General features: G+C 43.7%; 1 protein-coding gene across 1 annotated transcript in view; it reads left to right on the top strand.

Moving 5' to 3' along the window:
• Positions 1 to 15,911, top strand: part of TMEM163 (transmembrane protein 163) — a 260,277-nt gene that overhangs the window by 153,452 nt on the left and 90,914 nt on the right. The window contains exons 3-4 of the mRNA XM_054478923.2: positions 9,877 to 9,920; positions 11,303 to 11,394. Coding sequence (XP_054334898.1) covers positions 9,877 to 9,920; positions 11,303 to 11,394 — 136 coding nt within the window. The remainder of the gene's footprint in view (positions 1 to 9,876; positions 9,921 to 11,302; positions 11,395 to 15,911) is intronic.

Genomic DNA, 15,911 nt, shown 5'->3' with positions numbered 1-15,911 from the left:
GGCAGCTAGGGGCAGGGAACTTTGGGGCCCAAAAAGACACCAAGCCAAGGTAAAAAGAATGGACTGAAAATGAGTTTACCTAGAAACAAGCTTCAGACTCCCAGCAAACTCACAGGTATTTAACATAGAAGACAAGAGAAGATAAAATGCGAATGTTCTGTTCTATAAATTTTATCCCAATCTCTGTTTATCTAATGAATGCTTTACTTACTGGGCTAAAGGAGCTGCATTCTATGATTAAGGGAAACATAAGGCTTTAAAATGTATGTTTTATCAAATTGATGGGCAAGCAACTGCTGTATCCCCAGCTCAGCAGAATAGTGTTGGACATATAGTAGGTGCTCAATAAGCACTTGTTGGTTGAATGAAAGAGTGATTAGTTGAGCGTGGCTACTCATGTTAGTCTGGCAGCGTGGGTTGCAGGACATGAATTGAGTGTGGTCTGAGGACACCTGACCAGGCCTGCCTCCCACAGGCTTACTTGATAGTTCTACTGGCATTGTGGGCAACCCTGGCACAAGGAGGTGTAAGAGCAAGTGTTAGGAAAGTGTGAATGACATTCAGCAAGAACCTTGCTGCTCACTTTGGGAGGCCAAGGCAGGCGGATCACGAGGTCAGGAGATCGAGACCATCCTGGCTAACACGGTGAAACCCCGTCTCCACTAAAAAATACAAAAAAATTAGCTGGGTGTGGTGGTGGGCGCCTGTAGTCCCAGCTATGCAGGAGGCTGAGGCTGGAGAATGGCGTGAACCCAGAAGGTGGAGCTTGCAGTGAGCCAAGATTGCGTCACTGCACTCCAGCCTGGGCGACAGAGCGAGACTCCATCTCAACAACAAAAATAATAATAATAAAAGAACTTTGCTGCTACTCTTAGCTCTGGCGTGTGAGGTCTGTGGAGCAAATGTGCTAACAAGTTGAAGGGCTGTGTACTCCATCGGAGACGGCCCATAAATGCTCATAAAAGTTAGGTAACTGTGGCTTCAAGGGATCTTCCTCCTCCTTATTCCCAGACTGAAGAAGCAGCAAAGTGAAAGTGGGCTGTGGTGTTGAGGAAGTTTTGCCACTAAAAGCTGGGGTCTTGTCTTTTTGTCTCTGAGCTGGTGACTCCTGTGTGTGAGACTTCTGAGAGCTGCTTGAAACCCAGGTCTCTCCCTGTTGAGTGGCAGGCATCCTGCCCTTGTCCCAGGAATGCCGATCCCTCCTTCGGAACGGGAGTCATGTGCATTTCATGTTATGCTAACTGGAGCAGAGCTAGTCTGGTGGTGTGTGGTAGTGGGAACAAGGGTGCCCTGGTCCATGCTAGAGACTTTCCTTGGGTTGTTTTTATTTGGATTTTTTTCCTGTTATACTATTCTGTGTTGGCTCTTGGCTTTCTGGGTCTGGGGCTATCCTTACTCTTTCCTTAGTCCTAGATCTTTGCCATTTGCAAATGCTTCAAGCCCTCCCTAAAGGAGTGGTCCATTTAGAGGCTGGTTTCTCCATTATGCCCCAGAAAGTGCCGGCTGCAGCTTCATTTGCTCAGGGGAGGGCTTCCGGGTAGCACGGCTGGGCCTCCCTGTGTTTTGAGCCCTTGGTCCTGTCTGCCTTCTCCCAGAAGGCTCTGTTTGCTGCATGCTGGAGCTAAGGGGAAGGTGTTGACGAATCCCTCTGAAAGTTTTCTGTGTGTTCAGGCACTGATCTTGGCATTCGGGATACATCAGGGAACAAACATTCAAAGCTTTTGCCTTTGTGGTGTTTATATTCTAATAGGTGGGAGTAGGGTGGAGCAGATGAAACATACATAAGTACATAAGATAATGTGGTAGATGTACTTCAGATAAAGAAAATGTAGAGGTGGGTGACAGAGAGCTCAGATTTGGAGCGAGGGCAAGTTTCATCATTAAATGTGGTGTCCAGGACAGCCCTAACCTGAAGGAGGGGAGGGAGCAGGCCAGGCTGATCCCTGGAGTAAGCTTGTTCCTGGCAGAATGAAGAGCCGTGGCCTGGCTGTGGGGAGGTCACCGAGGAGCCCCATGTGGCTGGAGTGCAGTGACCAGGTGTGGCCCGCAGAAGAGGAGATCAGAGAACAGCGGCTTCCTCCATCCTAAGGAGCGTGGCCTTTCCATGGAGGCTGATGTGTACAAGTACCAGGGGCATGGAGGAATGAATGACAGTGGCTGCTTCCTGTTAGAAATTGGAGTGCAAGTGACCTTTCATTGCAAAATGGCCCAGAACACTGGCAAATGGCACTCCCTACCCCCATAGCAGCAGCTCAAGGGCATTATTTTCTAACCTCTTCAAGCCCGTTTTTGTGGGTTTTATAGGTTATTGTGGGTGTGGGATTAGGGGCGGGGTTGTATAGTCCCTTTTTGTATGTAGCCACCCCTTGGTCATGTGAGAGAGACCCATGATCATCCCTGAGGTCTTGGCAAGGGTTTGCCTGAGACAAACACTTGCTTTCCTAACAAACACTTGCTCTCCAGACAGGTAGAGCCCCGGAGGGTGGCAGGGCAGTGCCCACGGCCTACCTAAGGCTAATAATAGTTCTCAGGGTTGTCTGTAGAAGTCAAAGAGCTCTCAAAGGATGGTTTTGGCTTTGAGAACCTGGCCATGGTACAGCTTTTTGTAATTTGCTGAGAGCCAGACCTTCCAGTAGAAAACATTGGAAGCCACAGTCCATACAGCAAAATGAATATTTAGCAGGCACTTTGCTGGACATTGCTGGTTGCTCATGCCCTACATGTGAGGTCCAATACTCAAGCCTTACGGGGCTAACTAGATACCACAGGGGCCAGGCAGGTGGAAGAGGTGAGTGAGGCAGGCTGGCTGTGATGTTGCAGGAGAGGTGGGTACCCCAGAGCACATGCCTCATTCGAACGCAGCATTGGCACCACTGGGAGAAAGGGACAGCCCAGGGTGGGCATATCTCAGTGTTTTGAGAGAATCCAAAGATCCAGATTGGTGTTTTCATTATTATGTTTTCTTGTTAGGCAGCAGAAGAGGTGGAAGTAAGAGGGGTCCAAATTTATGTATGTGTATATGTATTTATGGTAGATGATGGAAAGATGGTTCTCCATTTGAGTTAATTACATGGCTGGAGGTGAGGTTGTTGCCAGGCCCCTGCGTAATAGAGGCTGTCCAATTAAAGTAGGATTGATTTATTAACGAAACTTACAGTCACATAATTTTGCAACTTGGAGGTGTTATGGGGCCTGGGGGCATTGCTAAAGAGTGCTAAGGCTCAAGATAATTGTTGCATGACTTTGGAGAGAATGACAGATGGGTCCTCATTTTTGCTGCAAATCTAGCCAGCGATTGAAATGGCATTCTTTGTTTAAGGTTGTGGAGGGGCTGTCTGCACTCATCCTCTGTTGCCTTGCTGGCATCCTTACCTCTTTGTGCATTTCCGAGGTATTTTGTCCCTACTGTCCAGAACCCTCCCTGAAAGCCTGCTGCTGATTCAGCTGCACGATTTAGCTTTGCCCTAACAATGGGTTGCCTGGGTCCTGTCCATTTTCCAGCTGTCTTTCTATTTGAATTTGAATTTCCAGCTGATATGCTTTATGGCCTGGTGTGTGACTTAGTTAAAGAAGGTCTGGTCTTTTAACCAGACTTGTATAAATATTTATTTAAGACTTCTGTTGTGTGTGTGCTTCTGGGAGAGTAGCTGTTATTACCCCTTTGACACGTAAATGAAAGTAGTGTGTGTGACATGCAGCATCCCGGGAGGCAGGAGGTCCCTCAGACTGCAAGTGACATTCTGCTCATGCTCCACATGCTGGCTTTCTTGGTCCACCACTGCACTTCCATGAACTTTTTGGGCATTAACAAACCACTCATGTAGGTGATTTGACCTTAGAAAGATGGATTCAGAAACTTAGATGTAATAAAGACACATATAGTCATATGCCGCCCTGTTAGAGCATTTGTGAACTCACAGTGCAGCCTAGTCCCAGATGTGTATCACAGATCTGGTTTCTCTTGACTCCATTTTAGACCTTTGTTGATATTTTTGTGAGTTGGATATCTTTTTCCCCACATAGATTTCTTTTTCTGATTTAAATGATATGGTGGTTGTAGAAAATGTAGAAAATAAATCTCAGGACCCCCAAATCCCTAATCTAAAGGGAAAAGTCAAGCTGGGGACAGTCTGGCAAACCTGCCTTGCATTTTATTCCTAAATAAGATAGCTACAAAGATTGAGAAGCTACATACCTCCCTCACAATTTGCCCACAGGGAAATTCTTTGTGCACAAAAGACAGACTTTGAGTCCTCCCTCTGTTCACCTGAGACAGATGTATATCCAATTGCTTCCTCTGCACTGTTGTTTCACCAAGCTGGGCAAAAGTGTAAGTTACTGTTCCTCTACCCTCCGCTCACATAGAAATTGTGTATTCTGTGAAAGGCTAATCAAAGACTTTAAAAAATACAACCATTTGTCTGTTATCTACCTGTGACCTGGAAGCCCCCTCCCCACCTCGAGTTGTCCTGCTTTCCAGACAGAACCAATGTATATCTTATACATATTAATTGATGCCTCATGTCTCCCTAAAATGTGTAAAACCAAGCTGTGCCTGGACCACCTTGGGCACATGTGGTCAGGACCTCCTGAGGCTGTGTCACGGACATGTCCTTAACATGGTAAAATAAACTTTCTAAATTGATTGATCTCTGTCTCAGATACTTTTGGGTTCACAGTAGAAAGGAAAGAAACCCACTCAAATATTCCCACCCTTCAAAGATTAACCACTGTTGCCATTTGAGGGAATTTTTTTCTGGTTGTTTTCAATGCAGCCTGTAAAGCTAGTTGTAGCACATACTTCATCTTGCATCTTGCCCAAATTATCTCTTATAATTCTCCTCCTGCTTCCTTTGGCTTTAGCCAGTATGGCCTCTGACATGCCAAGTGTTCCACCTCAGCGTTTTACTGACTCTTCTTCTCTGGAAGGTTCTTCCCCAAGTAACAGCATGGTTTACTCCCCCATCTCCTTAAGTCTTTGCTTAAATGTCCCCTTGTCAATGAAGCCTCTTCTGATCTTCCCATTCAATTTGCACCTGTGCTAGCTAGAACTCCCCGTTTCAGACCCAACCTTTTCTGTGGCACCCAATGCAGAACCCAGCATACAACCTATCTGTTTATTATCAATGCCATTGTTCTTTCTAATATGCTAATAGAAACATTAAGCAGTAGTAATTTTTCTAAAAAATATTTTGAGACAGGATCTCCCTCTGTTGCCTAGGCTGGCTTACGGTGGTGTGATCTTGGCTCATTGCAACCTTTACCTCTTGGGCTCAAGCAATCCTCCCACCTCAGCCTCCTGAGTAGCTGGGGCTACAGGTGTCTGCTACCACACTCAGCTAATTTTAAAACTTTTTTGTAGAGATGAGGTCTCACTATATTGCCCAATCTGGTCTCAAACTTCTGGCCTGAAGTGATCCTCCTGCCTTGGCCTACCAAAGTGCTGGGATTATAGGTGTGAGCCACCACTCCAAGCCAGCAACAGTCCTCTTTGCAAAGGCTTCAAAATATCTGCCTATAGCCTATTCTTTGAATAAATCATACCTCAATCATCACCCTACTATGGAACATTTAGTTACATCTAATGTTTTGCTGTTATAAATCACATGAACCTATTATGAACCTTTTGTACTTAAAGTGTTTTTCCATTTCTTACGCATTAAAATCTTGGGCATGGGATTACTGGGTCAACATATCTTGTATTAAGACTTATGTGGCTGAAAGTGATAGAAACTCAACTCAAACTGGCTTAAGCAAATCAAAGGAAATTGTTGGCCAATGTATTTGAGGAGTAGAGGGATACATCAGGCGGGACTGATTTAAATCAGTATTTAATATCTGTATTTAATACCTACTTTCTTCTTGTGTTGGCTTCATTCTCAGGCAGTCTCCTCCCACTTATGTCAAAATCACTACCTGTAGCTCCTGTGTTCATCCTCCTATCTCTAAAATCCCCTCTAAGGAAGACATCCCCTTTGCAATATTTTTAGCAAAAAACTTGGCACAGGTTCTCATTGGCTCAAATTGAATTGTGCCATTTTTGAATCGTTAACTCTGGACATGGGAAAAGTTAATGGGATATACTAGCATGGGAATAGCATCATCCCACCCAAATCACTTAGTCTGAGGGTAGGGCAGGTGCCATTCCCAGAGGAGAATCAGGATGCTCTTATGGGATGGGGACTGCATGCTGGGCTGGCCCCAAATGACACATCTTCATTTTACCTATGAACATTTTAGAGACTCTGTCTTAAATTAATAAAAAAAAAAAAGCCAACAGCGAAAGAGATAGGAGCCCAGCTGCATCCTAATCATGCATTTTTTTGGATGTGTAACTGCTGCCTAATCAGATAGCAATGTGTTTCTACTCTGACCACATGGGGCCAAGAGCAGCCTTCATAGGAGAGCTCCGCCCCACGGCTGCCTGGTCGCCCATCTCTTTGTGGATGTGTTGCCAGTTTGCAACATAATTGTCTGAGTTCAGAAGGGCCCTTGTTTCTTGTCCACTGTTGAATAAGCACCTGTCTTGAAGGCATTGCGGCCTTTGTTGGCCCTGTGGTGGCTTTCCACTACACTCAGCCACATGTGCACGCAGCTCCAGGTGCCTCTACCATGTAATCTCCTGGCTCAGGCCTGCCATTCTCCAAGCCAACCTCATTCTTAGCATGAGGGAAGTTGGAAACGTCCTGATGAAAACCCCATGGAAGTTGGGGGGTGGGGGTGGTGTGTAAACCATTCTGACCCTTCCATTGAATTTGTTCTTATCACAAAATTGGGATGTGTCATGGTGAGTTATGAGACAAATAAAGTGAGGTTATTACTTGACACTCTTCAGAAATTCCTGAAAGGCCATCTGACCTCTCATTCAGATCCTGTGCTAATGACTATTTGCTGTTATTTAGTAGCAAGAGCTGGGGAGTTGGCCACAAAAGGAAGCTGTCAGAGCTAAGGCTGTGTGGAGGGCCCTTCAGAGTAGTTTCAATTCCCCATGCAATTTTTGGCATTTCTCCCTTTCCGTCTCATCAAGGAAATTAGATGGAGCCAACTTATAAGTAAATGATACATCTCTGTGAAGGACTCTGGGTTAACTTGGAGTCATCTGACTCATATTTTCCTTGGTGCAGGTGGGATAGAGAGTACTAATATTAAACTTGTGCTCTAGGTCATCCATTCTCTGGGAAGGCTTAATTCTCACAAGCGGATCTTTCCTGCATAATTTTGAGGGTGTTGGAAATCATGGACACAGCACTCCAATTGAGTTGGGGACACACTACCCACCATTTAGTGGCCATCTCCTTTGTTTGATTCCAGATTCCTGAGACCAGATTCCTTGTCTTTCTCAATATAATCAAGTGAATGTCCACTTGAAATCTGTTTTGAAGCCATCGTTCACTGCTGGTGAGGCAGGTGCTCTTCTGCCATAGCGAGTCGGGTGGAGTGATTTTCTAGCTGTGCCTTTTCCACGGTGCTCAGCCCCAGGAGCGCAGCTGGAGACAGGCTGGGAGTCCAGCAGCAGCTCTTCTCTTTTTTTTTTTTGAGATGGGGTATCACTCTGTTGCCAAGCTGGAGTGCAGTGGCACATGATCTTGGTTCACCGCAATCTCCGCCTCCCAGGTTTAAGTGATTCTCCTGTCTCAGCCTCCCAAGTAGCTGGGACTACAGGCACGTGCCACCACGCCCAGCTTATTTTTTTATGTTTTTAGTAGAGACGGGGTTTCTTCATGTTGGCCAGGATGGTCTCGATCTCTTGACCTCGTGATATCCCCCCACCTTGGCCTCCAAAAGTGCTGGGATTACAGGCGTGAGCCCCACTGTGCCTGGCTCTTCTTTTATCTGTTGTAGATCTGGAGCATCTGTGCAAGATGTTAGTTGGAATTAAAAGGTTTCCACTGCTGATAAAGAAGCAACCCACAAAAAGCACACAGCTAAGATATTCTAAAAACAGGCTGTAAAGGGAAAGAAAAGATATCCTCCTTGACTTACTTCTGTGAAATTTTGTTACGCTTAGTTAACAGTTATGGAGCACGTGCTGTGAGCCAAGCTGTGTTTTATAGGCCGCCTCAGTGCTTGCAGCAGTCCCGCCAGGGATCAGCTGCCTTTTTTGCACATGTCAGCATGGCTGGCAAGTTGATGTTCTCTGGGAAGGGCCAGGGCCCCTTTACAGCAGCATACCTGTGTGTCCCGTGAAAGCTCCAGCTGGTCACCATGCACAGCTGGCTCTGCCCTTCTCCCTGTGCCAGTAAGAGTAACAGCAGGGACTCCTGGAGCAGCTCATGTCAAAAACAAAGGTGGTTGGGGATTTAATGGGTTGTATTCCGCCTCACAGAGTTTGAGGACCTGAATATGGCTGAGTTTCAGGAAGGGCCTGGAAACACTTGGACACCAGTGGTTCACTCTCCCCAGTGCTGTGGCTTTCCCACGCTTGCCTTCCTGCTCCTCAGTCTTTATGGCCAACGGTGGCCGATGGCAACTCCAGCATTTACAAGTTGCTGTTCTAACCACATAGATTGACCAACTAGACTCTCTCTGTCTCAAGTCCTAAATCACAGAAAATGAACTCTGTTTGGTTCACAGTGGATCAGGTGCCCTCCTTATAGCTGGAGGTCACAAGGCACAACACAGTTGTGTGGGGACTGTCCCTGGACCTTGTGGAGAGGACAAGGAGCAGGTCCTAGAGAAGGGACATTGTGATGAGCTGATGGAAGTCCATGTACGTGCTGGCCTCTGTGCCTCCCACACACGCTTCTCCTACTGCGCCATTGACCACTTGCAGAATGTAGGCCTGGGAACAAGCCACTGCCGGCTTTGCTCACCCTTAGTGTAGGGCTTTAGTCATGGTTGGAGGTGCATATATGCTTGTTAAATATGGCTTTCTTCTGGAGATCTGCCTTTGTTATGTCAAATTGAGAAGTCTTTGAAGCTGTCATTGCTTTAGCACAAAACAGAATTAGGAAAAAGTGCCACCCAATTGACATTCTCCAATTTAAAAATATGGATCAAGGCCAGGTGTGGTGGCTCACACCTGTAATCCCAGCACTTTGGGAGGCTGAGGCAGGTGGGTCACCTGAGGTCAGGAGTTCAAAACTAGCCTGGCCAACACGGCAAAACCCTGTCTCTACTAAAAATAATAAAAATTAGCTGGGTGTCGTGGCAGGTTCCTGTAGTCCCAACTACTTGGGAGGCTGAGGCAGGATAATCACTTGAACCCGGGAGGCAGAGGTTGCAGTGAGCCGAGATAGCACCATTGCACTCCAGCCTGAGTGACAGAGCAAGACTCTGTCTCAAAAAAAAAAAAAAAAAAAAAAAAAAAAGGATCAAAATGTGTTGTAATTAGAATTGTGGCATTGACATTTGTAGACATCTCTATTTGTAGACATCTGTTGTTTAAGATCATTTGTCGCTCTTTTCTAAACAACTGTTACTGGTGTCTACATTGGATTTTAAACTCTGGTGCCCACAGATTTTTTTCATCTATCTTAGCAATGGTGTATGCCTTACTTAGACACACCACCTTATTATGGGAACAGTTTGGGTGGTTGGAGTTTTACTTTGAAAGTTTGATATAGTTCCTAGTTGCTAAATTCTCAAAGTATCAGAAGTCATTTGATTGACAGCTGTTGAAGAAATTTTATTTGGAAATTGGCCCTCAGGTGCTTCAGAACACTGTGAGGGGAAGTTGTTGCAGGTGGAGTCTGGGAATCTTTTCGGTTCACTCTTCATTTTTAAAAATTCTTAGATTTTACAAGTACAGTTAATTTTGAGTTTTATTCCCTTGGAACTTCCCCACTGATGTTTAAAAGGCCATGTAATGTATTAATATACTCAAAAATGAGAGAGGTTTTAAAATATTCTGAATAATATTTTCTTTCTTTTTAGCTGTCTCCGTTATGAGGTACAGCGCCTCTGCTTTTGGGTTTGCAGTAAGTAACCTGAAATGTACTTTCATCAAGTTTTGCACGTTTTTTCATAAGCCCATAAACCTCACCCTGAGCCCTCAAATGAGGGTGGTTAGTGTATGAGAGCTTAGCATGAGAAACATATTTTATGGAAACCCACTTCTATTAAAAAAATGAAAATTTAACAGAATTAAGCTGCAATGAGGACTGTGTAATTCTCAAGCCCAGATTGGGGAGAACCACATTTCCCACAATGTGTTTGGGTGAGAGGATGTTTTGGGCATTTTAGCCCTTTTTTGCCTTCCAGGTGTGGACCTGGCACGCACTGGAGCAAAGCATTTTCTGGTGTAGGCAGAAGTGTTGCTAGTGAAGATCGGGGCTACTTGAGCTAGAATGAGTCAGTCTATAGCCAGCTAGGGGTAACCTGGCTTCCCAGCTGGCCTCCTGATCGAAGCTAGTTGGGAGAAAGCGGGTCTCTGCTTCACAGGCTAGGTCTGTTGAGAAATTGGGTGAAGTTTCCCCAGGCCCCTTGGAGAGGATGCTAGTGCTTGTGACTTTCCAGCTGAGAAGTGTGGTGTGTTGTAGTGACCCATAAAGAGAGCTCTTGTCAACATCCTCGCCGCGTAGCTTTAGGGTTTCCTGTACCCAAGGGTCGGTATGCCTGTTCCCAAACCCACTTCTGCCCTTTGTTGTGAGAACTTGATATTGTAGGGACATTGCAGATTCTTTGCAGAATCTTATGAAAGATGTGGACCATCCAGGAAAAAGGCACACCACCACACACACACACACACCCAGACATACCACGTATACAAACATGTACACACACACATGCATACACACACCCAGAAACATATAAACACACACATATATTTTTCTCATTCTCTCTTGCTTGCTTGTGCATTCACGCTCTCTCATTCAGACAAAAGCATTGAATTTTGTATGCAACTTTAAAGTGCTGGCAGACTTATCGCAGGTCCTGGTGACCCCCACCCTCACCCTGGACCCCAGGTAGAATAGTCCCATTGAGAGTCAAAAATAGAATTCTCACCTGAATCTCTTATCTGGGATGTGCAGGAAACTACTGCAATTATCTTGACTGTCATGGAGAAACAAATTCCATGTGTTTCAGAACAGTGAACTCCCCCACCTTCTGCTCTATATCTCCAGAGTGCTGGGAGCCAGGGGCCCTGGGAGCAGAGCCCTCCACATGGCATGCTGGGTGTCTGAGCTCCAGACGCCCCGGGCATGAGGGCAGTGAGTGGCTGCGTCGTAATGATGGGAGGCCTCTTTGCTCAGAGTGTACTTGTGCAGATGTTCTGAGTCACAGCACAGTTGTCCTGTGTCTTCACATTTGTATGCTATTGACTGTGGAAAGCCTCTAATGCCATGTCTCCTTCTTCTAGTTTGATGCCATCCTGGACGTCCTGTCATCGGCGATTGTCCTGTGGCGTTACAGCAATGCAGCTGCTGTGCACTCTGCCCATAGGGAGTACATGTAAGTAGATTCTTGTCTTTCTCCAGGCTGCAGAACCCGTGCAGATGAAGGCCACAGAATGAGGCTCTCAACACAGCTTGCCATGCAACTTTTGTCCCAGTGATGAGAAGAAGGTCCCCAGGTTGCTTCTGAGGGTGACTAGTACAATGCCAGCCATGTGACAGGGTCCTCTTGGGATGATCAGAGAGGATGTACATTTATAATTTTCTCTGTTCTCAGATTTTGAGAATATTTGTTTGCTGGTCTATCCATCTGCTCATCCATCCATCCTTTCACTTTTTCTTATTGGATCTTTGTTCTCTTGGATTTTTATGCTGTTTTTCTTCTAAGTAAATGAATTCTCTACTGTCATTTACAGAAGACATCTTAGGGGCATTCTAAATTATGCTATTTGCCTTCTACCCCTCTCTGTATTAAGGGATGTTGCTTGCCCCAGTCTTCACATCCCATGGGTGAAGATTTTGACTTTGAAGGACTTACGTTTGTGACTCTAAAACATATGTCTTTTCCAACTTCCATCTCTGTATATCATTTGTAAACCCCAGGGTAATAAGAACGCAGGTTCCGTAATCAGATTTGCTAGCTCTGTGATTATGGAAGCCAGTAACTGCTCTGTGCCTCATTCCCTCATCTGCAAAAGCAAGAAAAAGACAATTCCTCCTTCGTAGGATGATTGCGATGAGTACACACACACACACACACACACACACACACACACACACACACAGACACATACATTTTTATGCATATACCTATACACTAATATGTGCATATATATGTGTGCATGTAGTTATATGTATATGTGTGCATGCATACATGTATGTGTGGGTATCAGGGCAACAGTTTTCTCTGTCTGCAGCTTTTGGACAGTTGAACACAAATGAGTAAATGCCCCTTTCTGTGGTTTGTGGTGGTACCCAGATGGAAAGTACTCTTGAGGCTGGGTGTGGTGGCTCACACCTGTAATTACAGCACTTTGGGAGGCTGAGGCAGGTGGATCACTTGAGGCCAGGAGTTCAAGACCAGCTGGCCAACATGGTGAAACCCCATCTCTACAAAAACAAAAATTAGCTGCGTGTGGTGCTGTGTGCCTGTAGCTCACCTACTCAGGAGGCTGAGGTGGGATAATTGCTTGAACCCGGGAGGTGGAGGCTGTAGTGAGCCGAGATTGTGCCACTGCAATGCAGCCTGGGCAACAGAGCGAGACTTTGTCTCAAACAAGAAAGTACTCTTGAATGGGATGTTAGGCCATATTCCAACATACAAGTGTTGCAATACCTCTTTGAGGCCAAGTGATTCAGACAGTAATGTATCTGAGATTGAATATGCCAGATGGAAAACTTTTAAAAGATGACACTATAACTGACTGACTAATGAGAGCAAATTTTAGTTCATGTCATTATTAGCTTTAGTGTACAAAAACTTATTTTAAATGTTAAATGTCTATTTTAATGGGCATTAGTTTTTTTAACAAATTAAGTATCAGACTTGTGATATTACAGATGATATCATTTAGGATAAAGTTAATTTTTAAAAGTGAATTTGTGGTTGAAAAAAAAACTAGAAAATAGTAGTAAACTGACTTTTAAAAATTTCAAATGATGGTTGAGCGTCTCTAATCTGAAAATCCAAAATTTGAAATACTCCCAAATTCAAAGCTTTTTAAGCACCAACCTGATGTCACAAGTAGAAAATTCCGCACCTGATCTCGTGACTGGTCACAGTCAAAACTTTGTTTCATGCACAAAATTACTTAAAATATTGTATAAGATTACCTTCAGCCTATGTGTACGAGGTGTATACGAAACATAAATGAATTTCATGTTTAGATTTGGGTTCCATCCCCAATATATCTCATTATGTATATGCAGCCATCCCAAAATCCAAAAAAATCTGAAACCTGAAACCCTTCTGGTCCTAAGCATTTTGGATAAAGGATACTTAACCTGCACTGTGATGATCAACCTTGACTTAACGCTGGTCTAGCCAAAGGAGCAACTAATGCACCCAACCCAAGCTGTTCTGGGTATTTGAGGAATTCAATAAGAAGTCTAGAGAGTGTAATGTAGAGATATACTTGGATTTCAGGAGCTAGCCACTGTCGTGTCAGAAGAACATGTCATCTTTGGTTCTATAGCTGCACTGTCCAATATGGTTGCCACTGATGCAATATTTTAGCACTTGATATGTGGCTTGTCTGAACTGAGATGTGTTGTAAGTATAAAATACACACTAAATCCTAAAGACTTAATGAGAAAAAGTATTTATTAATAGTTAAAAAAATGTTCATTACATGTTGGTATTAGAATATTTTGGATATATTGGTTAAACTTCAATTTTTTTTTTTGCTTTAGCTTTTAAAATGTCTTTTAGAAATTTAAAATTACATATGTGGCTTATATTATATTTGTACTGGCCAGTGCCCTCAAAGGAGAAAGTTTTTCCCTCTGCTTTTTCTTTCTTATTTTAGAGCTAATAATACATAATTTGATTTGCAATTCCAGAAGGAATTGAATTCAGAGTTTTCCAATTTCATTATTCTAATTTGCTTTTTAATCTGATTTCCTTTCTGCTGAAATGAGTTTCGTACATGTTAGTCAGAAAGCCACGAATAATTGTGGCTTTTCTATAGTGTTGGGATCTGTGTGAACATTTGTTAGGTCTGGAGGTTTTCCAAGATCAAAATTGATGATGAGAAATGCCTTTGGTTTCACTGTTTTTAATAATCCCCCAAACAGGTACTGTTTTTTAAAAGTATATATCATTGCCCAAAAGGCAAAAACTCACAGAGGAGTTGCTTTGATTAATTCCCAGGTAATTGTTCACGTGACAATGCCAATGCCGATGCATTCACTTGAAGATTCCTAATCTAGGGATTTAAGTGATACTCACAATCCTCTATATTGTTGGCTTTGGTTTAAAGTTTTGATCCCTGGCTTACCTCATGTAAGTTTAAAATTAATGAAATCACTGCCAGCTGAGAAGCTGATATTTGCCTATTAATGAGCATAAATGAGTTATGAGGGGCACAGCTAGAAAAGCCATTGGTTTTTAGTTAGTTGCTGGAGAGTAATATTAGAGGAAATTGGAAAATATGCAACTGGCCCTTAGCTAATTCCCTTTGTGTTTTTGAACTGGACCCAAAACCTTGGGATGAATCTTGAGCTTGAATCAGTCATGCAAAGCAACTGGAAACCTTCCTTAGCCTTGCCACCTGGTGACTGTGTATCCCTACTGTGGATATGATGGAGTATTTCATACTCAGGGAAAGAGAGTTTGGTTTCAGCACCACCAGAACCTACCTAGCCCTGATAGTTTTATTTTGCATTTTAAAAATTTTTATTGTAAATTTTTATTTTTATTTTATTTTGTTAAAACACATAACATAAAATGCATTAGCCTAAGTGTTTTTAAGTATATGGTTCAGTAGTGTTAAGCGTATTTCACGTTGTTGTGAAACAGATCTCCAGAACTTTTTTCATTCTGCAAAATTGAAACGCTACCTATTGAACAATTCCCCATTTTCCCCGTCCCCTAATCCCTAGCAATCACCATTGTACTTTCTGTTTCTATGAATTTGACTACTTTAGATACCTCATATAAATGAAATTATACAGTATTTGTCTTTTTTGTGACTGGTTTATTTCAGTTAGCATAATGTCCTCAAGGATCCTCCATCTTTTGTAGCATGTGACACAATTTTCTTCCTTTTAAAGGCTGAATAATCTTTTTTATTTATTTTATTTATTTTTTTGAGATAGAGCCTTGCTCCGTTGCCCAGGCTGGAGTGTGGTGGCACGATCTTGGCTCACTGCAACCTCAGCCTCCCAGGTTCAGGCAATTCTCCTACCTCAGCCTCCCAAGTAGCTGGGACTGGGCATGCACCACCACACCTGGCTAATTTTTTTTTTTTTTTTTTTTTTTTTTTGAGACGGAGTCTCTGTCGCCCAGGCTGGAGTGCAGTGGCGCAATCTCAGCTCACTGCAAGCTCCGCCTCCCGGGTTCACACCATTCTCCTGCCTCAGCCTCCTGAGTAGCTGGGACTACAGGCGCCCGCCATGGCACCCGGCTAATTTTTTGTATTTTTAGTAGAGATGGAGTTTTGCCATGTTGGCCAGGCTGGTCTTGAACTCCTGGCCTCAGGGATCTGCCTGCCTTGACCTCCCAAAGTGCTGGTATTACAGATGTGAGGCACCGTGCCCTGCCTAAAGGCTGAATAATATTCTATTGTAAATATATGCCACATTTTGTTTATCCATTCATCCGTTGATGAACATTTGGCTATTGTGAATAATGCTGCTATGAACATGAGTGTGCAAATATCTCTTTGAGACCCTGCTTCCAATTCTTTAGGATAAATGCCCAGAAGTGGGATTGCTGGATCCTATGGCAGTTCTCTTTTAAAATTTTTGAGGAACCTCTATACTGTTTTACATAGTTGTTATATCTTTTTATAATTCTACCAACTAGTTTTTTCAAGTTCCAAATTTGGTTACTTTCCTGTGGTAGGAAATAAA

Source organism: Pongo pygmaeus, chromosome 11, assembly GCF_028885625.2.
Source record: "Pongo pygmaeus isolate AG05252 chromosome 11, NHGRI_mPonPyg2-v2.0_pri, whole genome shotgun sequence".
In the NCBI taxonomy this organism is placed as follows: domain Eukaryota; kingdom Metazoa; phylum Chordata; class Mammalia; order Primates; family Hominidae; genus Pongo; species Pongo pygmaeus.
Note: the sequence above shows the minus strand (reverse complement) of the source record. Positions and strands in the feature narration are given on the sequence as shown.